This window comes from Ambystoma mexicanum, chromosome 1p, assembly GCF_040938575.1.
Source record: "Ambystoma mexicanum isolate Mex_15411 chromosome 1p, UKY_AmexF1_1, whole genome shotgun sequence".
NCBI lineage: Eukaryota > Metazoa > Chordata > Amphibia > Caudata > Ambystomatidae > Ambystoma > Ambystoma mexicanum.
Window position 1 is genome coordinate 810303894 of NC_090921.1, and position 26956 is coordinate 810330849.

Genomic DNA, 26956 nt, shown 5'->3' on the forward strand with positions numbered 1-26956 from the left:
TACAAGTTTCAAGGGTACATCGTCAAGTTGGAGCGGTTGATGTGGGTGGAGGGTGGGGTTGGGGAAACCGGGAAGTTACAGAATGTTACTGCTACCAGGGCATGTTAGGGACCTGGGGGATGGATTGGTTTAATTTAAGTTCCAGGTTGGTTGAAACCAGGTCTGGCGGGTGCACGCTGCACCCACATCAGGTAAACTTAAGTTATGGTGGAAACAATGGCACGGATTATATGTATGGGGGAACAGGTGACGGGGTGAAGATAACCTTATTGGGGGCTAAACAACCCGATGAAAGGCAGGAAGGTAGGGAACTATGACGCCAGGCACGGTCCTCAGATCCTAATGCTCCAGGAGACGCACGCTCAGGGAGCGGTTAACAAAAGTATAATGGCTAAATGGGGCAAGCTACGTTATTATACAGAATATTCCTCACAATCCAGGGGGGTCATAACACTCATACATCCTGCATTGGGATTCCGTACCAAGGGACACGAGGCAGATCCAATGGGAAGATATGTGTTGGTGTGGGGGGAAACGGCTGGTAGACAAATAACCCTGGTTAACACCTATGCCCCTAATATAGATGACCCAAATTTCTATCTGAAAATACTCGACATTCTTAACAAGCACGACACAACAACTATTATATGGGGCAGCGACTTTAATGTTGCACTGGACCCCATGCTGGATAGGTCAACTAAAGTGGTGAGGGCACCCACGAAAACGGCGGTAACTCTGAACCAACTCCTTCCGCATTTGTCACTGATAGACGCTTGGCGGGTGTTGCACCTGGATTATAGGCAATATACATATTACTCATCCGTGCATGACAGTGAATCGCGTATAGACTACTGGTTTATATCCTCGGGCATCTCGAGCACGCTGCAGCTCTGCACGATCCTCCCCCGCACGCTGTCCGATCACTCCCCAGTCTTACTGAGCCTCGCGTTCCAGGATGTTCCCAGACCGGCGAGAAGGTGGAGAATGCTGGGGGGATTGCTAGGAGATACAAACGTGGCTAAGGCACTACAGGAGGAGATAACCAACTTCTTTGTAGACAACATGGGGACGGTAGATCGGGTATCCACAGTGTGGGAAACATTCAAGGTTTGGGTTAGAGGGATCCTTATATCCAAATCAACGGGACTCTTGAAGGGGGTGCGACGGGAACTTGAGGTGGTGGAGCGGGAACTGAAAGAACGCACTCATGATAGGGACACCCTTGCTAAAATTCACAAACTCCTTAGGAACTTCGACAATTTAGCCACGAGGGAGGTACGATACATCGCGGCCCCCATACGGGCGCGCCGCTACGGAGAGGGGAATAAGGCGGGGAAGATGCTGGCCAACTTGATCAGGAATGAAACAAATAACACCCCGATAGACGCCATTCAAACAGCTCCAAATGTAATGGTCACAAGCGACAAGGGTATTAATGATGAATTTGTCGAATTCTACAAAGCACTATATGCGAATAGAGACCGGAAAACCCCCACTGAGATAAAAGAATACTTGGCCTCACTGGGTCTTCTGACGCTCCCAGGCGAAAATAAATTGGCTTTGGAGCTGCCTGTCACGATAGAAGAAATCGCTGAGGCGATCAGAGATCTCACATCGGGTAAAGCCCCGGATTCGGATGGGCTGGGGGCTGAATTCTATAAGGAGTTCCATGAGGAACTAGCCCCTATCCTACTCAGAACATGGGAGGAGGCCCTCGAACAGCGTATATTGCCCCTGACAATGAGGGAAGCTATAATTACAGTGCTTCCCAAGCCCAGACGCCCACCCCAGGACATGTCCTCTTACAGACCCCTCTCGCTCATAAATACCAACGCAAACATTTTTGCGAAGGTCATGGCCAATCGTATGCTACCCATAGTTCCCGCACTGGTCCACCTGGACCAAAACAGGTTTATTCCCCAGAGGTCTACCGCGTTGAACCTCCGCAGGCTGTTTTGCGATCATGGCACAAATTGATCCGGGCAGTCTCCCTCGACGCCGAGAAGGCATTTGACTCGGTCTCATGGGAGTACCTCTTCTCGGTGTTGGAGGCATTCGGGATGGGACCCAATTTTATTGGATATGTCCGTCTACTCTATACAAAACCTGGGGCTAGAGTCTGTACCAATAGAATCATGTCCGACATGTTCAAACTGGGGAGGGGCACCAGACAGGGGTGCCCGTTCCCACCAATTCTATTTGCCCTAACGATAGAGCCCATGGCTGCTGCAGTTAGATTACGACACAAAGATAAGGGTATAGCTATGAAAGGCTCTAATCAGCTGATCTCACTTTATGCGGATGACACGCTGTTATATATCCGTGAACCCGACAAAAACATTGCACCCATAATTGCAGATATACACGAATTTGCTGATTACTCCGCTTACACTGTGAACAATACTAAATCAGAAATTTTCCCACTCACCCCTTGCACTAAATGCCCGGAAATAACGGATGGCCTTAAATGGTCGGAGGGATATATTAGATATTTAGGCGTGCTGGTCTCCAGGAGCAGACAATCTTTGTTTACTGACAACTACGAAGGGGCACTAGAGTCAATTAATGCAAAACTAGTAATATGGAGACACCTCCCCATCTCATTGCATGGCAGGATAGCAGTACTAAAAATTACCGTCCTTCCTAAGCTACTGTATCTGTTTGTGAATATCCCGATATGGCCAGGCAGGGAATTCTTCTCCAGGCTGCGATCAATGGTGACCACATTTCTTTGGAACGGAAAGACTGCTAGAATGGGGTGGGAGAAAATGGTGGAACCATATAGCTCCGGAGGCATAGCTGCCCCGGACTTTGAACTCTATTATCTGGTTGCACAAGCGCAATTTGCGAGATATTGGTATGAGAAGGTAGAAGATGCACCTCACGCATGGATAGAAACACACACAGTTGCACCCTCTGATGTAAGATCAATTATTTTCGACCCACGGCATAGAGACATGTGTGAATATGATCCGGCGAGCTGCACTGTCCGGGGTTGGGGGGCAATTTGTCGGAGACTTAAAATTGAAAAACCTCCCGCAAATTCCCTTGTGGAATCTTCCCGGCATTCCTCCCACGTTTGATACGGACATGCAGGAAGCATGGAACCCTAACGGGGAAATGGTGGTGGGGGACATGTTCATAGAGGGGAAATTTGTAAGCTTAACAGATATTTTAAGGGCCTTGGGAAGAGGACCGCTTCGGACACTCCAGTATTACCGAATGAGATCAGCATTCCAGGCTAGATGGCCCCTCTTTCCTGATGAGCCACTTTCACACCCATGTTTACAACTGATCACAACTCAAGGGGATCTGGGAGTCTCCAAATTATATGCTTTGGTGCAGGCCCACACCCCCACGATCAACAATGTCAAAGAAAAATGGGAAACAGATTTGCAGATGCCCATACCTGACGAGAAATGGGTGAAGTACTGTTCACTCGCTAAAAAAGTTTCGCTCAATGCAGGACTACGCCAGATACAATAAAAAATTCTAAATAGATTACACTATACGCCGGCCACAGTAGCGAGGTTTTTACCGGACTCCTCGAGCGAATGCCCTAAATGCGGCACCCCACAAGCAGGGTCCTTCCACATGTATTGGGACTGCCCTGAGCTGCAGCGGTTCTGGGGGAGGGTGGCTGAATTGCTGGCGGAAATCACACAAATATCCCCATTCCTGTCTCCACAAAAATATCTGTTTGGCGATATAGGGAAGTGCTCTGAGAGGACTAGAAGACTCTTTAATGTTTCATGCGCAGTTGCTAAAAAATGTATCCTCCAGGCTTGGAAAAGCCCTACACCTCCGAGCATGAACACCTTTCTACGAGAATTGACATACGTAAATGAGAATGAGGAACAATATGTACTGACTCAGTCGAGAATGAGCCGACCGAAGGACATCTGGGGCCCGTTCAGGACATACTTATGTGAACTGCCGTCAGACAATGAAAATTCTATGTGAATATGTACCACCTGTGAAAATGCAAAATGTGCCACTGTATGATATTCTTTTTGTACTGTTGGAGCGAGTCATGTACCTGCCACGACCTTAATAAAAAGATGTTTAAAAAAAAAAACTATTGACTGGTTCGTTAGAAGTGCAATGGGGCGAAGGCATCCCGAGACGAGTAAATGCTCAAGAGTTCCTTTACACAGATACAGCGCATTAAGACAAACGTTTCCCGCGCAATGACAGTGGCTCAAAACAAATTGCTTGCATGTCCTTCAGCAACCATGGTCTACTTGTATTTCTAATGTCACATGAGCTGCAGTGTGCGCAGATACACAACCTCTACCAATCCCGTGCCCGTTTAGAAACCACGTGATTCGAATATAAAGCTAGTCTGTATTTAACAAAAAACTGGAAATAAAAAAAACCGGAGAAGCAAGAATAAAAGAGCGGGGAAGAGTGTTGCGCTGAATAAATGACCCTGAGAGAGTGAATAAAAGAGGGTTAGAGAATTCGAAGTTCGCGAGAGCCTTCCCAAGACTTCACTTATTGCCCTCTCACTCCCCCATACCATAGGCTTCTACCAGCTGCTTGATTCTCATTAGAGGTGGATATTCTCGAGAGTTAATGGCCATGAATCCTGGAGTGTCCCTCTTATCTCTGTCCATTGAAGAAACAGACTGAAGATGCTCAGACCTGGGAAGGGGCCGCAATACAGATGCAGGGCAGGATTCGGCCATAAAGAGGCTGCTTTGCGACTACATTGCACTTGTGATTTATTTATTTGAATTTATAAAGCGCACATCGGCCCGGGGTATCGCGGTGCTGTTACGGTGAGCTTGCTTGGTTACAGTTACAGAGATAACATAGCAGGTGTTAGTTACAGTGGGTGTCATCGTTAGCAGCATTTCATTTAGACAGACACAGTGGAGCAATGAGATACATGACTTCTCTCCTTTAAAACCTCGCTTTCCCTTCTGCTGAAGGGCGGCCTCGTCTCGTCAGTTCCGTGCATTGTGATATGCCTTTGAAAGAAAAGAAAGGTTCATCTACTCACCACAGCCATGAGGTGGCCCCGAGTAGGAGGGCGGCGGGAATGTTGGATTTTAGCTCGGTCGCGTGTCAGGTGGGCAAGAAAGCTATCCTCCTCCACAGTGACCTGCAAAGAAAGATATACAGCGTGTAAAGCTATGCTCAAGCTGTTCTGTAGCCATACGCCAAATAGTCACACCCATCAATGTGGGTATTTGGGGTTCCCACAGATTACTTGTGAATGATACTCTCTTCCAATGGACAATCACACAATTAGAAGGCATTAGACCTCATTTCGAGTGACCCGGTCTGGAAATAAAGGTGCCGGTAACAACACTGTCACCTTTATTTCCGGACCGGGTCCCTCCGAGTTTACCAGTAGTTCAGGCCCCTACCGGCAGGTTTTACACTGAAGCAGCGGCACCGTTGCCAACAGTGCTGGGGCTTCAGTGTTCCCATGGAGTGGGGCTCCATGGGAAGGGGAACTTCCCGTACCGCCGCCTGTGATATCCTGGTAACACAGGGAGGTCAGGCGGAGGATTTGGTAATGCAAGGTTACCGGCAACCTCGTAATGAGGCCCATGGCCCTTCGCAGCCGTCTGTAGCTACGCAATAGGACACATCCTAAAGTCAGCCTTCCTATCTGCCAGGAACTGATGTCCGTTAAATGGCTTCTTACATATGCAGAGCAGATGGGGCCCCCCTTCGAGGTTGCCTGTGCACATACCTCTCTGGAAGTGGCAACCACATCCTGACTTGAAAGTGTCCCCTGGGCCACCCATCGCGGGTGTTTTCCTCCTCATAAGTAATTTACAAATATGTTAACAGCCTGGATCCAGTGCACTCTTATTTTTTGGCAAAGACTTCAAATCTCCTTCGGTGGCTGTGTGCGCCACATGCTTGGAACGCCAGTAGGCATGCCACATAGAAGCAGAGGCGGCATGGGGGGCAGACAGACCGGCCGGCATCCCCCCGTGCAGTGTCTGCACACTTGTGCAGTACGTCAGATGGCAACTACCCTCGCCACATGTGTGAAGAGGAGATGCGTCTCGCCAGGCCAAGGGTACCCAACATCTCCTGTCCGAGGCGCTGTGCCTGCTAAAGTCTGGCTCCAGAAGCACCTGTTCCGAACGTACTCCAAGAGCCAGGTTCCCCTTTTGGCCTTTACCTTCTGGTGATGTTTACTATGGTGTGTCTGTGTCTTACATGTTTCTTCCGTGTCCTGATGTTCCCTTTAGTGCGGGTGCAGTACCACTCTAAGGAGCAAAGTTCACACCTTTCAGGCTGCCAATGACCACACCTTCTACAAAACATGGAAGCCGGGGGCCTCTTTGTGCAGTTAATGCCTGCGCTTCTGTTCTGCATACAGCATACGTCCATTCAACATTTCACGACTTTCACACATTCAGATGGGTTGTTCCAGGCACCCCCCAAATGCTGATAGCTGTTCAATAGTTTCACCCACGTTTTTGGGTTGTTTCGAAATGTAACCCCTTTTAACCTCAAATTATGACTGCTTATCTAAGAACATCTTTTCCACTGAAAAGACACAATGCTGTCCCTCCTTTCTTTTTCGGGTGCACATATTTCAGGTCCTTAACCCTCGTCTGGCAGAATTCATAGAACTGCGCCTTGAAACACTTGTGTATAGGCGCCATACAAATGCCCAGCAAATAAATAAATACATAAATAACTAGGAGGGCTATGTGCCCTGCGAGAGAACTGGCCATTTGTTCATAGTGTGACTGGCCATCTGCAAGCTCTACTGGCCTTTTGGAGGTAATGGCCGGATGGCAAATCTCAAGATTTACCATGAAGCCACTGCCCATTTTTATTTATTTATCCGTTTATATGGTGCGTGAGCCTGCAGGCAACAGGGCGCGGAAGAGGGAAGGGAGAGAATTACCATCTGCCTTGGAATCTCCTCCTCTTCTGGCAATGGACTCCTGGAGCTGTGTGCCCCTTTCATGTTGCTCTCTGGAGTCAAGCACACAGCGAAAAGTGAGATGGCTGCGTTGCTCATTTAGAAGCACGCATAGCACGCAGTGGTAGTAGCAAATCATGTTTTGGAGTTTTGGCTGTTAGTTTTATAATTGGAAAGTAAATCGACAAACGCAGTAAAGGAAATGTGGCTTTATTCTGTGGAATTTAATTAACAAGGTTTTCTTAATAAGATAAGCATTTCAATTAAAAACTTGGTTACACTGGATAGGGTTTAACATGGGCACGTATTAGGGGTTGCGTAAAAGTAAACGCTTTCTCTATAAGAACGTTTAAACATGTTGCCATGCTTTATCTTTCTTTTTGGTATGTCAAATAGGATGTTGGGACGAAGATCAGGTCCTCCTAGAGAGGGAGGTGTCTTGTTGAGGGAAATCTTGCATGGAAATGGCATTGTTGTTCCCCTGTCTGCTTTTGAAGTCTGAATATTGAGAATGCAGTCAATACCAGTAGTTATTGAGGCACGCTGAACCTTCTGATTGGTTGAGAGGAGGTCAATAATGATATCCGTGTGCTAAATAGTATAACAAAAATACCCCAGACCAATGAGCCTGCATCAAAGACTACATTTAGATGTGATTGCTTTGCAGTAGACATTATTCCACTGACAGCCGCTTCAAATCACAACAGAACAAAAAAGGGGATACGGAACTGGTGGGGGGAATGTGCATCACAATAGAGATGTCCTAGTGAACACCCTTAGCTCACTAGGTGTGGTAAGTCGAGAGGAAGTAGAGCGGTTTCAGGTTCCTTCTCAATCTAAGGTGATTGCTGGAATGCAGGCGTGCGACAGGAGTCTGATCCTCAGCACTAATCGGCAGGAATGTTGCCCCACAACAATCGCATCACTGCCACTAGTTCTCCGGCAGGTTTTAGGTGGCCAGGCTTGGACATCTGGTCGACTGACCACATTTCAAAGGGGGCACTTAAATCAATATGAGGTTTGGCTTCCCTTTTAGGGCAAGGAGGGGACAATGTGAGCCCAGCAAATGAAGCAGGCCGAAATTGAACCATCCATGCCAATTTGGTATGTGCACCATTGCCGGGATTAGCAGCGGCCTGAGAAGCTTGACATGCGGTGCTATTATGCCCTAAACCTCTCCGTGGTATGGATTTCATGCAGAATTTCTCAATCATCAATTTTCGCACACTCCAAATAAATGAAATAAACTGCACTTTGATAACCCTCTTCATGCCTGATTCCAGCCTCTAAGCACGGGACCAGGTTCGAACCCATACTGCTCAGGTATCTATTGTTCGCAGGACAAGTGTGTTGCCCCTGAGCTATTCTCACATCGTATGTATGGTTGTTTGACAATCCATAGCTGGTGCATGCCTTCCTCGCTGAGATAATTGCAAAGACTTCCTGGAAGACCCCGTGGCTTCATGTGAGTGGCGAGGCGGATCAGTGTTGGTGGTCACATTTTGCTTCGTTCGAAGCTGCGCCGCGCAGTGTGCCACTTTTGTGACCCCAAAGGAGCAAGCTAAGGCATCCATTCCAGTTTAGCTCAGCGGCACAGGAAATTAAGGACAGAAAATAACAGAGTATTACATTAAACGTGATAATAACACTGGCGAGGCCCCTTTTGTCACCGTGTCAGAAGGAAAATCTGTTTTGAATATCCTTTACAACGGCTAAAGGAGGACTACGAGTATTACTCAAGAGAATGCTTCTAAGATCTATGCAGCCTTTATGGCAGGATTATGTGCCTTGTACTGTGCTCGCCAGCCAGCAGAGTCCAAGGAAGCTTAATGCATTGACGTGGAATTTAAGGGCGAGACGACAGGAAGGCGAATAGCGAGCGCTGCTTACCTCGTCAAGGATGCGGTTCTTGGCTCGAATTATTGCAGAGTTCAGGGCATTGATCCAAGACTCCTTCTCTTCAGGGCTCACTGCCAGGAAGATCAGATTAGGCGCCTGGAAAAAAAAAACACACAGAAGATGTCATTGATATGTTCTTGGTGGCACAGTGCCATTGGATGAAAGCCATATCGCATTTTCTGGTCTAGTCTTCATATAACTTTAACGCAGAAGCTGTTTCTAGGAGCACAGAGGCACAGGAAAGGAATGTAATTTGGCCAGGATCACACAATTTGGTCAAGTAGAGAGTCTGCATTGGAGCTCAGTTAGTGTATTTCCCTGGCCAGCAACTTAGTCACTATGCCATATCCCCACTGCTTTTTTCATTTAGGAACACTACCTGCTTCTCGTGAAATGATATCTGATTGATCAATAACCCACCTCTTCTCTGTAAGCTCCACCCTGCACTCTGGAGTGATGCACTAACAAACGAACAGCAGCCAAAGCTCAATATGCTTCAGGTGGCATGTGGTTCCAATGGTATTAGCATACTTGGTCGAAAAACATTTGACCTTTCACTTTTGAGTGCATTTTTTGGATCGCTTTTTTTGGGTGTAAAATGTAATTAAATATATATATATGGGTTGGGGTAAGGGAATAGCGAGGGTTGGCTGGGGTGCCCTCCCCCCCCCCCCCCCCCCCGGCATTGTTTTAGCAAAAAAAGAGCAAACAAAATGTGGTCAAATGTGAAAAGGTCAAATATTTTCAACCAAGTAGACCCAAACCGTTCTAATTCATTGTTCAGATCTCAATTTTCGTCCGTGCTAAGTAGCATTGCTGGTTGAACAAGGCACTGGATCTCTCAAAAGCTTGGCATCAGGCTCTGGAGCTTTGCCCTGTAGTCCACTCCCCTCCCCCACCCCCTTGCCTAGCACATGCTGGTAGTGACTGCTGGACACAATCAGCTAACCATGACCTACACAGCACTAGAGTAGGGGCTCCCAGTCAATGTGGACTTTCTGGTCAACTTCCTATTCTGCGATCTTGGTAGAAACTAGATTCATTCTACACTCAGAGCTGACACCTTCAGCCCCCGCTCTCCTTCCCTGATGACGGCATGAGATGGAAATCCCTTGTCATATGGTTCCAGATGGATCTGGACTATTAGCCGGGTCTTAGCATATATTTACAGTTAAATCGACTAATTATATCACACAAACTGCTTAATAATAAATGGTATTCGACCAAAATCAATGGTGCTTATCTTTTCGACCTACGACGACGGATAAAAAGGTTCAAGTCTCACCTGCCTGGATTCAAACCTGTAGGCTCGACACACAGCATGTCTACTTGCAGCACTAAAACCACTGAACAGTTGTCAATAGTCAACAAATGGCAATAAAATGGGATTTGTAAAAGATGGGAGGCGGCCTGTGAGAAAGCAACAAGCCACATGGGACTGTAACATACAGGTTTCTTATGATAAATGTTGTGGCCTAGCACCTGGCAGGATGAGCTGTGTGTGACCGTATGAGTGGAGTGGAGCCTGGAATGTGGTGAGGGGTCTGGAACCTACGGTTCACTGGGGTTCGATGGGATGACGGTTGGGAGGGAGGGAGAGAGAGAGAGAGCCAGAGGGAGTAGAAGCATGTTACCTGCTCTCCTTACTTACCTTCCTACCTGCAACTGTAACAATAAAGCAAGCTATCTTTTGATACATAACTGGCTCTGGAGTCGTTCCTGTGTCCCCTGCCTGATGATTTAGCCACTCCACGATACTAAAATAAACTCATAAAGTTTCTTATGATGTACTCATACCTGTAGTGATAACCTTTCATGTGGCCTTGTTATGTCAGTGTTGCAGTTCCCTAGCTCTATAAGTACCCTATTTGCAAATGTAATGGTACTCAATATGTAGATCGCAGAACGCGGTATAGCCGAGTAAGGCAGGTGCCTAGAAGAGACACATGTTCCAGTGACAGGGTAACAAGGGTAAGGATGGAGATGTTGTTTTGCTACTGATACAATTCCAGCCAACCTAAATTGCCTGAGGGCTGCTGCCTTCAGTCCCCTATGAACGATTATAGTTTTAGATTTATTTATTTTCGAATGATAACAATAACGGCCATTTTAATATCACAATTATACTCATACGCAGTACATTTTTCTACATGTAGCACAATCTGAAATTGTGATTGAAAACACATGTTCATCTATCCTGGTGTTTCTTTTGCTCAGGAAAGTACAAAAACACCCTCCTCACTAAACTATCAAATGGAGGATATTAAAACCATTCTCATCCATGCAGAAAATGACCAGCGTGTGGTGAACATGTGAGCGACCGTCGCCTTTCTGAATATACTCATTTAACGGGAAATTGTGGGCAGTGTGATTTGAAAAATGTAAGCACATCCAGAGATGCACGCCATGCACGCCCTCCCTCCCACCGTGATTTTCTTGGAAACAAGGGTGCATTCTAATTGGTACAGAAGTCACTATTTAGCCTCACATTTCAAAGACTGTGACTCTGGAACAGCGCTTAGGAGAAGATGAGCCTCGGTGCTCTGCATTCCCACCTCCCCACTCAGAAAAGAGAGGGTGGGCATTAAATTAACTAATCTTGTATTACACGCTTAATACCAATACTTGGAGACCACTCTCTAAGCGCGGGACCGGGATTCAAACCTGTGCTGCTCTGCGTATTCTTGCTTCCAAGACAAACATGTTGCCCAAAAGTTATCAGAAAAGAGAGGGGGGATAAGTCCCCTGAAGCTCTCCGTTTTTTAGGCCCCAGCAGATGCAAAGCTGTGCAGCTAAATTCAATTTTTTCTGTTTACCTGTCACTTTGAGACAGCACTTGAGAAAAGAAAACTCAAACAGCCCCCCACCCTGTAGAAAGGGGATATGTCCCCCTGAGCCCCATTCAGTCGGAAAAGTGGGGGATGGGGGGGTAATTCACTCTCAAACTCCCCGTTTTTGTGCCCTGGGCTCTGAGTTAATACTCTGGATTGTCGACAGGAGTAAACTTCCTTTTGTATCCGGGCCTTGTACAACAATGTGCATACGTTTCTGTTTAACGGTGAGACTGACCACTGCTTACAGATGGTCTTGCAGCGTCAACAACGCCATTTTGTTGCGTATTGTATGGGGTCAATGCTGTAGGTAGCCAATCAAGGTGGGTCAGGACATTTGTCTTTGTGAGCTTCGGTGCATGAGGGCTGGTTAAGATCAGGCCATTGTTTAGTTGTACTTCTCAGTTGTCTGACTGCAACTTGCTATGCCATGTTATCATTTTCTATATGTGGTTGTAGGATTGTCTGACACCCTCATGAATCTGCCCTACGAGTTCTCTGACTGCTTCTCGCATAAACACGCTCTAATTCTGCGTTCCAACACACAATAACCTCCCAGCAAAGCCACCCACACATGGCCCCAACAGACACCAAACGTCAGTATACCAGAGCTCTACAACCATCTTACATACCACAGTCCCAGGGAACTCATCCTGGGACACACAGGGCTCCCCTTCGGACACAAATGCATGTATGCTCTCGACACAGAACACCTAGAACCTGACCTGCAAGCCGAGCCCTGCCTGCTTCCTTGATGAATGCATCAAGACAAATGCAAAGCCGGCCGCCATTTATCTCCTCTCCCCACTAATCTCATGCTCCGCCCGACACACTTTCAGATCCAGCAGAGCACCTGTGCACCGTGCAAGTGGCAGCAGAGTGTGGTATACATCCAAATAATGTAGCACAGCTTTCCTCAGTAGCTCCTTGATTAGTGTGTCCCCCTGAACGGTTTATTTCTTGGGTATCCCAAATGTCTCTTGATTAGTGCGAATCTGGGGGCGGGGGCGGTGTTTCTTGGATAACCCAGTCACCCCTCAATTGGTGAGGCTCTGTGTGGGTCGTTTCTTCTAGTAATCCTTTGAGTAGTGAGGCTTTGGCAGGTGACCCATTTGTGACCTGTGTGTACCCAGGAATCAGGAGGGCCGGGTAGCCTGGAAACCCTGTAATCCCTGGAGGGAAAAGGCTCGCTGAATACCTGCCTGCGGTATGGCATCAAAGGGGTCTGCTATTGGGCCATCTGACCAGTGGATAGCAATTCGTTGTTACCCTTAAACGTCTCACATTCCAGCCGAATCTTCTTCACTCTGGACCCACAACTGTGTGTTGTCTGCTTCAGCCATCCCAGCTTCTGATTGCCCTTTCACATCACACTTAAAAAGAAGGCACAGGAGTGTTTCCACACAATCCTGTATGGCAGAGTCTACAGTGATCCTTTTGTGTGTCCGCGTTGGAGAAATTCATCTCCTTTGTACAATGTAGCACTGGCAAATACAAGGAATGCAGATAGCATAACACAAGGGAAGCTTCAATCATGAGACAACAATGTACCTACATCCTGCACAGGTGACATGTCTTTGCAGTGGTGCCTGGAAAATAGTGTACAAACGCACTCCTGCAAATGAAATGTCATAAATATAAATGCAACAAAACCCTAAAACAGAGTGAAAAAAGAGATGGAGGTATGAAGAAGAGAAAAGGGCAGAGTGGAGGCGCCCTCCCCCTTTAGACAAACACAATGTTATGGAGCAAAGGCTTGCATTTGGGCTAATGTGCTTACCCACAATGCCTTGCTCATGTGGCTCTGAGCTGGCGGTGTACTTCCAGGGATGGTTACTGGGTGGCGCTGTGGCATGTGTGACTTGACTCATACAGATGTTTCTACAGAGCTACATGCAATACATTTCGTAGGCCCTGTTTCTCTTTGCCGCGGTGTTCACACATTCGCCTTTTTCGTGCTCTTTTCCACAGTTTCTGATCCGTCTTCACACACAGCTGAGGTGGACCAGTGAATCGCGATTTTTCCAAACTGTCCTCATTTTGCAGGTGCATTTAACCCTGTGCTAGCAAAGTTGTGCCGAGATAGGGGATACGCGTGGTGACGTTTATGCAAAATGCAAGGTATGGATACTTACATAGAAGTGTTAATAAATTCGTATTCAAATCAGAATACACTAGCAAGCCTCCTTCGGCTGAGTAAAGTGCCTGTTGCCGAGTTGTGTGTTCAACCTGCAGAGCACGCTTGTAAGTCCCAGGAGGGAGGGCACCGTCTTTCATTCTTGTGAGGTGGTTACATTGGGCCTCATTACGAGTCACCCGGTATGGAAATAACGATGGCGTTAAACCCGCCTCCACCGTTGTTTCCATACCGGGTGATCTCGAGTCCTGCAGGCGGAGGTGTCATTACCGCCAGGTCTGACCTGGCAGGTTTAACACCGCCCGCCTGCAGGCAGACGTGGAAACACCGGCACCATCACGAGATGGTGCCAGTGTTTCCATGGTCCCCATTCCCATCGAGTCCTATGGGACTCAATGGGAATGGGGATTTACCGAATTCCGCCTCCGGAATTCCCGGGTCACCGGAGTTGTAATGCCCTGGTAATTCTGGGAATCACAGAGGCAGAATGGTAATACGAGTCCGGCGGTAACCGAGCCGGAAAAACTGGCAGGTTACCGCCGGACTCTTAATGAGGCCCATTGAGTCCCATTAAACTTGGGCAGTTTGTCATGTTCACCGGCTCCCAGTTGCCAGACCCATATACTTCCAGGCTCTGTGCATCACCTGTTGGGCTTTCTACGGGGCTGGAACCCCTTTACTCCTGGATGCATACATCAAATGCCTACACTTAGGCTCCCTTAGCTCGAGTTTCGGGTTATTATTCAAGATACCCAGGTTTCCGTACAACGAGCCTGTGTGAGCACAGTAAGTGTTGTGCTTAGTCCTGGAGGGGCACTGTAGAGCCCTCGCCGAGAGTACTGTATTCACGAACAGGGTGTACAGCTATAGGATTGGACGCAGTTCTATTGGGGTTCAACTAAACTACTGTGCTGCGTTCTGGTAGCTGCTGCATGTGGAGGAGTGTGGCTTCATTTGTGCACCTGAGCCTATGCTTTGTCGGCATGCATGTATTTTGCTTGCATGGTTGGGGGCACGGGTTTACACGGGTGGGTGAGTGTGCAAGGATGCGTGTGTTGACAGGATTTTGTGTATGTGTATTTGTTTTGAAAGTACAGTGTAAATTCGTGGAAGTGCTGCTATTTAAAGCAGTAGTTGCTACACGAAGAGAGTATCAAAGAACATGATGGCAACACATGGCATGTGGATGGAGAGTGTGGGCATTGGTTGGCAATCCGTGGTACCTGAGGGGAGTACATGGGCATTTGATGGCAATGCCTATTATATTGTGCGTAACTGGGAATATGCCACAACTTGGCATGGTGTGGGTGCGCGTGGGCACCTAAAGGTAGAACCTATCATATGAGAGTACTGGAATGTGGTTGGGCAACATGGCCATATTATGGAAATGTATGACACCAACAAAGACACCCTTGTAAACATTTATCTGTACCCGCTGCACCCCCTGCATCCACACATACACCCAGGATACTGCAGACAGCTGGCATTCCTAATCTCATGGAGCTTTTTATGATTTGGGTGAAAGGATCCAATGTGTGTTGAAAAGGGTGCTTGCTGTAGAGTGATTGGTGTTTACCTGCTGGGCAGGTAGCTATTCTGTAGGTTCTAACGGCAAGCAGGTTTATAGGATGTGTCCAACCTGCACATTTCAAGGTGTAAGATAAGACTACTGGAAATGGATTTATAGCGTGTATTTTGTGTGTGGTGGTATGTTGTTTGTTCGTTCCCTTGAACACCCTGGCGATGACACAGGCTTCAGCAAGAGCTGCGGGATCATTGGTTAATAATCTGACCCTGCACAATAGAGGAGCCCCAGGGAACGGCTGCAAAATGAATGAAATAATGTAAACTAATTACACCGCCCTCCCTTCCTCGAACCTCCCTCTGTTCCCAAAGCTATCTGTGGCATTGACCCTCCCCGCCCCCTCAGCATCATTGTACGCATTTAATGTAGTTATGGAAGAGGGCAGTGGTAAAGCACTATGAGAGGTGCCAACCTGGTAGGTGCCCTCCTTGTGTATGCTTGAAAAACAGAGCCTTGTCTCGGGTGTACTGCTGTGACTGTGAGGGAGGGCAGACCCGCCACAGGGCATTCATTACAGGGAAGACACAAGCTCGTGCAAGGCTCGTGACGATTCAAATTCCAAGATCATTATATGGGAGCTTCCAATGTGGACACGCCGAACCAATAAGGTTGTTATTTTGCAGTGCCATTGCTTTATTTTTTGTAGGGGAGGGGGATAACCCTTCCATACACCGTCGTTCCCAGACCCACATGCAGATCTTCCTTCTTTTTTTGTTTTTAAACCCTTTTGCCTCGGCTGAGTATGATTTTAGGTCAAACTTTTTGCAGCCTGCAGCAGGGGCTCTTCCTCATAGTAGGCGCCCAGTCCCAAGCTAGGAAGAAAGTCATGTTGTGCTTCCGGCTGTCTCTAACGTGGGTAAGATGAGCGTGAAGCTCACGCTGCTGCGTGAACCTGCTTCCGACTGCCTGTAACGTGGGTACTGGGCGAAGATACACGTAAAGCTCACGCTGCTTCTGGCTGCCTGTACCATGGTACTGGGAGAAGATGAACGTAAAGCTCACGCTGCTGGGTGAACCTGCTTCTGGCTGCCTGTAACGTGGGTACTGGGAGAAGATGAGCGTAAAGCTCACGCTGCTGTGTAAACTGGCTTCCGGCTGCCTGTAACGTGGGTACTGGGAGAAGATACACGTAAAGCTCACGCTGCTTCTGGCTGCCTGTACCATGGGTACTGCGAGAAGATGAACGCAAAGCTCACGCTGCTGTGTGAACATCCTTCCGACTGACTGTAACGTGGGTACTGGGAGAAGATACACGTAAAGCTCACGCTGCTTCTGGCTGCCTGTACCATGGGTACTGAGAGAAGATGAAAGTAAAGCTCATGCTGCTGTGTGAACATGCTTCTGGCTGTAACGTGGGTACTGGGAGAAGATACACATAAAGCTCACGCTGCTTCTGGCTGCGTGTACCGTGGTACTGGGAGAAGATGAACGCAAAGCTCACGCTGCTGGGTGAACCTGCTTCTGGCTGCCTGTAACGTGGGTACTGGGAGAAGATGAGCGTAAAGCGCACGCTGCTGTGTGAACTGGCTTCCGGCTGCCTGTAACGTGGGTACTGGGAGAAGATACACGTAAAGCTCACGCTGCTTCTGGCTGCCTGTACCATGGGTACTGGGAGAAGATGAACGCAAAGCTCACGCTGCTGTGTGAACATGCTTCCGACTGCCTGTAACGTGGGTACTGAGAGAAGATGAAAGTAAAGCTCACGCTGCTGTGTGAACATGTTTCCGACTGCCTGTAACGTGGGTACTGGGAGAAGATGAACGCAAAGCTCACGCTGCTGTGTGAACATGCTTCTGGTGGCCTGTAACGTGGGTACGGTACTGGGAGAAGATGAACGCAAAGCTCACGCTGCTGTGTGAACATGCTTCTGGCTGCCTGTAACGTGGGTACTGGGAGAAGATACACGTAAAGCTCACGCTGCTTCTGGCTGCCTGTACCAGGGTACTGGGAGAAGATGAACGTAAAGCTCACGCTGCTGTGTGAACATGCTTCTGGCTGCCTGTAACATGGGTACTGGGAGAAGATGAGCATAAAGCTCACGCTGCTGTGTGAACTGGCTTCCGGCTGCCTGTAACGTGGGTACTGGGAGAAGATACACGTAAAGCTCACGCTGCTTCTGGCTGCCTGTACCATGGGTACTGGGAGAAGATGAACGCAAAGCTCACGCTGCTGTGTGAACATGCTTCCGACTGCCTGTAACGTGGGTACTGGGAGAAGATACACGTAAAGCTCACGCTGCTTCTGGCTGCCTGTACCATGGGTACTGAGAGAAGATGAAAGTAAAGCTCATGCTGCTGTGTGAACATGCTTCTGGCTGTAACGTGGGTACTGGGAGAAGATACACATAAAGCTCACGCTGCTTCTGGCTGCGTGTACCGTGGTACTGGGAGAAGATGAACGCAAAGCTCACGCTGCTGGGTGAACCTGCTTCTGGCTGCCTGTAACGTGGGTACTGGGAGAAGATGAGCGTAAAGCTCACGCTGCTGTGTGAACTGGCTTCCGGCTGCCTGTAACGTGGGTACTGGGAGAAGATACACGTAAAGCTCACGCTGCTTCTGGCTGCCTGTACCATGGGTACTGGGAGAAGATGAACGCAAAGCTCACGCTGCTGTGTGAACATGCTTCCGACTGCCTGTAACGTGGGTACTGAGAGAAGATGAAAGTAAAGCTCACGCTGCTGTGTGAACATGTTTCCGACTGCCTGTAACGTGGGTACTGGGAGAAGATGAACGCAAAGCTCACGCTGCTGTGTGAACATGCTTCTGGTGGCCTGTAACGTGGGTACTGGGAGAAGATGAACGCAAAGCTCACGCTGCTGTGTGAACATGCTTCTGGCTGCCTGTAACGTGGGTACTGGGAGAAGATACACGTAAAGCTCACGCTGCTTCTGGCTGCCTGTACCATGGTACTGGGAGAAGATGAACGTAAAGCTCACGCTGCTGTGTGAACATGCTTCTGGCTGCCTGTAACATGGGTACTGGGAGAAGATGAGCGTAAAGCTCACGCTGCTGTGTGAACTGGCTTCCGGCTGCCTGTAACGTGGGTACTGGGAGAAGATACACGTAAAGCTCACGCTGCTTCTGGCTGCCTGTACCATGGGTACTGGGAGAAGATTAACGCAAAGCTCACGCTGCTGTGTGAACATGCTTCTGGCTGCCTGTAACGTGGGTACTGGGAGAAGACCGTACGCTGCTGTGTGAACCTGCTTCCGGCTGCCTGTAACGTGGGTACTGGGAGAAGATACACGTAAAGCTCACGCTGCTTCTGGCTGCCTCTACCATGGGTACTGAGAGAAGATGAAAGTAAAGCTCATGCTGCTGTCTGAACATGCTTCTGGCTGCCCGTAACGTGGGTACTGAGAGAAGATGAAAGTAAAGCTCATGCTACTGTGTGAACATGCTTCTGGCTGCCTGTAACGTGGGTACTGGGAGAAGATACACATAAAGCTCACGCTGCTTCTGGCTGCCTGTACCATGGTACTGGGAGAAGATGAACGTAAAGCTCACGCTGCTGGGTGAACCTGCTTCTGGCTGCCTGTAAAGTGGGTACTGGGAGAAGATGAGCGTAAAGCTCACGCTGCTGTGTGAACTGGCTTCCGTCTGCCTGTAACGTGGGTATTGGGAGAAGATACATGTAAAGCTCACGGTGCTTCTGGCTGCCTGTACCATGGGTACTGGGAGAAGATGAACGCAAAGCTCACGCTGCTGTGTGAACATGCTTCCGACTGCCTGTAACGTGGGTACTGAGAGAAGAAGATGAAAGTAAAGCTCACGCTGCTGTGTGAACATGCTTCCGACTGCCTGTAACGTGGGTACTGGGAGAAGATGAACGCAAAGCTCACGCTGCTGGGTGAACATGCTTCTGGCTGCCTGTAACGTGGGTACTGGGAGAAGATACACGTAAAGCTCACGCTGCTTCTGGCTGCCTGTACCATGGTACTGGGACAAGATGAATGTAAAGCTCACGCTGCTGTGTGAACATGCATCTGGCTGCCTGTAACATGGGTACTGGGGGAAGATGAGCGTAAAGCTCACGCAGCTGTGAGAACTGGCTTCCGGCTGCCTGTAACGTGGGTACTGGGAGAAGATGAACGCAAAGCTCACGCTGCTGTGTGAACATGCTTCCGACTGCCTGTAACGTGGGTACTGAGAGAAGATGAAAGTAAAGCTCACGCTGCTGTGTGAACATGCTTCCGACTGCCTGTAACGTGGGTACTGGGAGAAGATGAACGCAAAGTTCACGCTGCTGTGTGAACATGCTTCTGGTTGCCTGTAACGTGGGTACTGGGAGAAGATACACGTAAAGCTCACGCTGCTTCTGGCTGCCTGTACCATGGTACTGGGAGAAGATGAACGTAAAGCTCACGCTGCTGTGTGAACATGCTTCTGGCTGCCTGTAACGTGGGTACTGGGAGAAGACACACATAAAGCTCACGCTGCTTCTGGCTGCCTGTACCATGGTACTGGGAGAAGATGAACGTAAAGCTCACGCTGCTGTGTGAACATGCTTCTGGCTGCCTGTAATGTGGGTACTGGGAGAAGATGAGAGTAAAGCTCACGCTGCTGTGTGAACTGGCTTCCCGCTGCCTGTAACGTGGGTACTGGGAGAAGATACACGTAAAGCTCACGCTGCTTCTGGCTGCCTGTACCATGGGTACTGAGAGAAGATGAAAGTAAAGCTCATGCTGCTGTGTGAACATGCTTCTGGCTGTAACGTGGGTACTGGGAGAAGATACACGTAAAGCTCACGCTGCTTCTGGCTGCCTGTACCGTGGTACTGGGAGAAGATGAACGTAAAGCTCACGCTGCTGGGTGAACCTGCTTCTGGCTGCCTGTAACGTGGGTACTGGGAGAAGATGAGCGTAAAGCTCACGCTGCTGTGTGAACTGGCTTCCGGCTGCCTCCAACGTGGGTACTGGGAGAAGATACACGTAAAGCTCACGCTGCTTCTGGCTGCCTGTACCATGGGTACTGGGAGAAGATGAACGCAAAGCTCACGCTGCTGTGTGAACATGCTTCCGACTGCCTGTAACGTGGGTACTGAGAGAAGATGAAAGTAAAGCTCACGCTGCTTTGTGAACATGTTTCCGACTGCCTGTAACGTGGGTACTGGGAGAAGATGAACGCAAAGCTCACGCTGCTGTGTGAACATGCTTCTGGTGGCCTGTAACGTGGGTACTGGGAGAAGATGAACGCAAAGCTCACGCTGCTGTGTGAACATGCTTCTGGCTGCCTGTAACGTGGGTACTGGGAGAAGATACACGTAAAGCTCACGCTGCTTCTGGCTGCCTGTACCATGGTACTGGGAGAAGATGAACGTAAAGCTCATGCTGCTGTGTGAACATGCTTCTGGCTGCCTGTAACATGGGTACTGGGAGAAGATGAGCGTAAAGCTCACGCTGCTGTGTGAACTGGCTTCCGGCTGCCTGTAACGTGGGTACTGGGAGAAGATACACGTAAAGCTCACACTGCTTCTGGCTGCCTGTACCATGGGTACTGGGAGAAGATGAACGCAAAGCTCACGCTGCTGTGTGAACATGCTTCTGGCTGCCTGTAACATGGGTACTGGGAGAAGATGAGCGTAAAGCTCACGCTGCTGTGTGAACTGGCTTCCGGCTGCCTGTAACGTGGGTACTGGGAGAAGATACACGTAAAGCTCACGCTGCTTCTGGCTGCCTGTACCATGGGTACTGGGAGAAGATGAACGCAAAGCTCACGCTGCTGTGTGAACATGCTTCCGACTGCCTGTAACGTGGGTACTGAGAGAAGATGAAAGTAAAGCTCACGCTGCTGTGTGAACATGCTTCCGACTGCCTGTAACGTGGGTACTGGGAGAAGATGAACGCAAAGTTCACGCTGCTGTGTGAACATGCTTCTGGTTGCCTGTAACGTGGGTACTGGGAGAAGATACACGTAAAGCTCACGCTGCTTCTGGCTGCCTGTACCATGGTACTGGGAGAAGATGAACGTAAAGCTCACGCTGCTGTGTGAACATGCTTCTGGCTGCCTGTAACGTGGGTACTGGGAGAAGACACACATAAAGCTCACGCTGCTTCTGGCTGCCTGTACCATGGTACTGGGAGAAGATGAACGTAAAGCTCACGCTGCTGTGTGAACATGCTTCTGGCTGCCTGTAATGTGGGTACTGGGAGAAGATGAGCGTAAAGCTCACGCTGCTGTGTGAACTGGCTTCCCGCTGCCTGTAACGTGGGTTCTGGGAGAAGATACACGTAAAGCTCACGCTGCTTCTGGCTGCCTGTACCATGGGTACTGAGAGAAGATGAAAGTAAAGCTCATGCTGCTGTGTGAACATGCTTCTGGCTGTAACGTGGGTACTGGGAGAAGATACACGTAAAGCTCACGCTGCTTCTGGCTGCCTGTACCGTGGTACTGGGAGAAGATGAACGTAAAGCTCACGCTGCTGGGTGAACCTGCTTCTGGCTGCCTGTAACGTGGGTACTGGGAGAAGATGAGCGTAAAGCTCACGCTGCTGTGTGAACTGGCTTCCGGCTGCCTCCAACGTGGGTACTGGGAGAAGATACACGTAAAGCTCACGCTGCTTCTGGCTGCCTTTACCATGGGTACTGGGAGAAGATGAACGCAAAGCTCACGCTGCTGTGTGAACATGCTTCCGACTGCCTGTAACGTGGGTACTGAGAGAAGATGAAAGTAAAGCTCACGCTGCTTTGTGAACATGTTTCCGACTGCCTGTAACGTGGGTACTGGGAGAAGATGAACGCAAAGCTCACGCTGCTGTGTGAACATGCTTCTGGTGGCCTGTAACGTGGGTACTGGGAGAAGATGAACGCAAAGCTCACGCTGCTGTGTGAACATGCTTCTGGCTGCCTGTAACGTGGGTACTGGGAGAAGATACACGTAAAGCTCACGCTGCTTCTGGCTGCCTGTACCATGGTACTGGGAGAAAATGAACGTAAAGCACATGCTGCTGTGTGAACATGCTTCAGGCTGCCTGTAACATGGGTACTGGGAGAAGATGAGCGTAAAGCTCACGCTGCTGTGTGAACTGGCTTCCGGCTGCCTGTAACGTGGGTACTGGGAGAAGATACACGTAAAGCTCACACTGCTTCTGGCTGCCTGTACCATGGGTACTGGGAGAAGATGAACGCAAAGCTCACGCTGCTGTGTGAACATGCTTCTGGCTGCCTGTAACATGGGTACTGGGAGAAGATGAGCGTAAAGCTCACGCTGCTGTGTGAACTGGCTTCCGGCTGCCTGTAACGTGGGTACTGGGAGAAGATACACGTAAAGCTCACGCTGCTTCTGGCTGCCTGTACCATGGGTACTGGGAGAAGATGAACGCAAAGCTCACGCTGCTGTGTGAACATGCTTCCGACTGCCTGTAACGTGGGTACTGGGAGAAGATACACGTAAAGCTCACGCTGCTTCTGGCTGCCTGTACCATGGGTACTGAGAGAAGATGAAAGTAAAGCTCATGCTGCTGTGTGAACATGCTTCTGGCTGTAACGTGGGTACTGGGAGAAGATACACATAAAGCTCACGCTGCTTCTGGCTGCGTGTACCGTGGTACTGGGAGAAGATGAACGCAAAGCTCACGCTGCTGGGTGAACCTGCTTCTGGCTGCCTGTAACGTGGGTACTGGGAGAAGATGAGCGTAAAGCTCACGCTGCTGTGTGAACTGGCTTCCGGCTGCCTGTAACGTGGGTACTGGGAGAAGATACACGTAAAGCTCACGCTGCTTCTGGCTGCCTGTACCATGGGTACTGGGAGAAGATGAACGCAAAGCTCACGCTGCTGTGTGAACATGCTTCCGACTGCCTGTAACGTGGGTACTGAGAGAAGATGAAAGTAAAGCTCACGCTGCTGTGTGAACATGTTTCCGACTGCCTGTAACGTGGGTACTGGGAGAAGATGAACGCAAAGCTCACGCTGCTGTGTGAACATGCTTCTGGTGGCCTGTAACGTGGGTACTGGGAGAAGATGAACGCAAAGCTCACGCTGCTGTGTGAACATGCTTCTGGCTGCCTGTAACGTGGGTACTGGGAGAAGATACACGTAAAGCTCACGCTGCTTCTGGCTGCCTGTACCATGGTACTGGGAGAAGATGAACGTAAAGCTCACGCTGCTGTGTGAACATGCTTCTGGCTGCCTGTAACATGGGTACTGGGAGAAGATGAGCGTAAAGCTCACGCTGCTGTGTGAACATGCTTCTGGCTGCCTGTAACGTGGGTACTAGGAGAAGACCGTACGCTGCTGTGTGAACCTGCTTCCGGCTGCCTGTAACGTGGGTACTGGGAGAAGATACACGTAAAGCTCACGCTGCTTCTGGCTGCCTCTACCATGGGTACTGAGAGAAGATGAAAGTAAAGCTCATGCTGCTGTCTGAACATGCTTCTGGCTGCCCGTAACGTGGGTACTGAGAGAAGATGAAAGTAAAGCTCATGCTACTGTGTGAACATGCTTCTGGCTGCCTGTAACGTGGGTACTGGGAGAAGATACACATAAAGCTCACGCTGCTTCTGGCTGCCTGTACCATGGTACTGGGAGAAGATGAACGTAAAGCTCACGCTGCTGGGTGAACCTGCTTCTGGCTGCCTGTAACGTGGGTACTGGGAGAAGATGAGCGTAAAGCTCACGCTGCTGTGTGAACTGGCTTCCGGCTGCCTGTAACGTGGGTATTGGGAGAAGATACATGTAAAGCTCATGCTGCTTCTGGCTGCCTGTACCATGGGTACTGGGAGAAGATGAACGCAAAGCTCACGCTGCTGTGTGAACATGCTTCCGACTGCCTGTAACGTGGGTACTGAGAGAAGAAGATGAAAGTAAAGCTCACGCTGCTGTGTGAACATGCTTCCGACTGCCTGTAACGTGGGTACTGGGAGAAGATGAACGCAAAGCTCACGCTGCTGGGTGAACATGCTTCTGGCTGCCTGTAACGTGGGTACTGGGAGAAGATACACGTAAAGCTCATGCTGCTGTGTGAACATGCTTCTGGCTGCCTGTAACATGGGTACTGGGAGAAGATGAGCGTAAAGCTCACGCTGCTGTGTGAACTGGCTTCCGGCTGCCTGTAACGTGGGTACTGGGAGAAGATACACGTAAAGCTCACACTGCTTCTGGCTGCCTGTACCATGGGTACTGGGAGAAGATGAACGCAAAGCTCACGCTGCTGTGTGAACATGCTTCTGGCTGCCTGTAACGTGGGTACTGGGAGAAGAAGACCGTACGCTGCTGTGTGAACCTGCTTCCGGCTGCCTGTAACGTGGGTACTGGGAGAAGATACACGTAAAGCTCACGCTGCTTCTGGCTGCCTCTACCATGGGTACTGAGAGAAGATGAAAGTAAAGCTCATGCTGCTGTCTGAGCATGCTTCTGGCTGCCCGTAACGTGGGTACTGAGAGAAGATGAAAGTAAAGCTCATGCTGCTGTGTGAACATGCTTCTGGCTGCCTGTAACGTGGGTACTGGGAGAAGATACACATAAAGCTCACGCTACTTCTGGCTGCCTGTACCATGGTACTGGGAGAAGATGAACGTAAAGCTCACGCTGCTGGGTGAACCTGCTTCTGGCTGCCTGTAACGTGGGTACTGGGAGAAGATGAGCGTAAAGCTCACGCTGCTGTGTGAACTGGCTTCCGGCTGCCTGTAACGTGGGTATTGGGAGAAGATACATGTAAAGCTCACGCTGCTTCTGGCTGCCTGTACCATGGGTACTGGGAGAAGATGAACGCAAAGCTCACGCTGCTGTGTGAACATGCTTCCGACTGCCTGTAACGTGGGTACTGAGAGAAGAAGATGAAAGTAAAGCTCACGCTGCTGTGTGAACATGCTTCCGACTGCCTGTAACGTGGGTACTGGGAGAAGATAAACGCAAAGCTCACGCTGCTGTGTGAACATGCTTCTGGCTGCCTGTAACGTGGGTACTGGGAGAAGATACACGTAAAGCTCACGCTGCTTCTGGCTGCCTGTACCATGGTACTGGGACAAGATGAATGTAAAGCTCACGCTGCTGTGTGAACATGCTTCTGGCTGCCTGTAACGTGGGTACTGGGGGAAGATGAGCGTAAAGCTCACGCTGCTGTGAGAACTGGCTTCCGGCTGCCTGTAACGTGGGTACTGGGAGAAGATGAACGCAAAGCTCACGCTGCTGTGTGAACATGCTTCCGACTGCCTGTAACGTGGGTACTGAGAGAAGATGAAAGTAAAGCTCACGCTGCTGTGTGAACATGCTTCCGACTGCCTGTAACGTGGGTACTGGGAGAAGATGAACGCAAAGTTCACGCTGCTGTGTGAACATGCTTCTGGTTGCCTGTAACGTGGGTACTGGGAGAAGATACACGTAAAGCTCACGCTGCTTCTGGCTGCCTGTACCATGGTACTGGGAGAAGGTGAACGTAAAGCTCACGCTGCTGTGTGAACATGCTTCTGGCTGCCTGTAACGTGGGTACTGGGAGAAGATACACGTAAAGCTCACGCTGCTTCTGGCTGCCTGTACCATGGTACTGGGAGAAGATGAACGTAAAGCTCACGCTGCTGTGTGAACCTGCTTCTGGCTGTCTGTAACGTGGGTACTGGGAGAAGATGAGCATAAAGCTCACGCTGCTGTGTGAACCTGCTTCTGGCTGCCTGTAACGTGGGTACTGGGAGAAGATGAGCGTAAAGCTCACGCTGCTGTGTGAACATGCTTCTGGCTACCTGTAACGTGGGTACTGGGAGAAGATGAGCGTAAAGCTCACGCTGCTGTGAACATGCTTCTGGCTGCCTGTAACGTGGGTACTGAGAGAAGATGAAAGTAAAGCTCACGCTGCTTCTGGCTGCCTGTACCATGGTACTGGGAGAAGATGAACGTAAAGCTCACGCTGAATCTGGCTGCCTTTACCATGGGTACTGAGAGAAGATGAAAGTAAAGCTCACGCTGCTGTGTGAACCTGCTTCTATTTGTTTGCACGTGCAGTAGTGCTTATGAGCGAGGTGCCAGAGTGTGAACTCGCACATATGCTGCTTGCCTCTGCACAGAAGCCGGGACTGCTGGCGCTGTAAGCAACCGATAAACAGATATGAAAGGCAGGGCGGCAACGTCACCCTCTGGGCCTCCTATGGTGCATATTAGAGTCCACTGTTTAGGGATTGCCCGCTTGGCCCGAGGGCTGCCTTTGCAGTGAGGCATTGAGCTCAAGAGTACCCCACGTGCTTCAACCCTTCTGGAAGGCGGGGAACTCATTCTGATGACATGGCCTCATAATCCGTGACTTCGCCATTGAGTACCTAGAAGTGTTTCAGAAGCACTTTAATAGAATGCTGTTCTTTTGGCCCCAAGACACTTACATGTTGGGAGCTTAACCAGGGGTCAAGTCCTAAAAATCAAAGTGGGGGGACTCATCAACAAACTAATGGGATGTGACGTAGCCAGAAACGATCGTATCAAGGTAAAATATGCACATTTCATTAAATTGATTTTGCATAACCACCCAAATTGCACAGGAGGAATGGCATTTGCCTTTCATAAAATCAACACACACACAAAACCAAGAGAGGATATTTTCTTCTAATAGTGTTTTTGAAAACGTTAAAAGGTGTGCATGTTTTAAACTCCAAAAACCAATACAAATGTTTTCCATGG

General features: G+C 49.4%; 1 protein-coding gene across 1 annotated transcript in view; it reads right to left on the reverse strand.

Annotated features, from left to right (window-relative positions):
- The window catches only part of PLEKHO1 (pleckstrin homology domain containing O1), a 156259-nt gene that overhangs the window by 13943 nt on the left and 115360 nt on the right, over positions 1-26956 (reverse strand). Inside the window, exons 4-5 of the mRNA XM_069652290.1 lie at positions 8798-8902; positions 5009-5110 (exon numbers count right to left, since the gene is read on the reverse strand). Of these exons, the coding sequence (XP_069508391.1) occupies positions 5009-5110; positions 8798-8902 (207 nt within the window). The remainder of the gene's footprint in view (positions 1-5008; positions 5111-8797; positions 8903-26956) is intronic.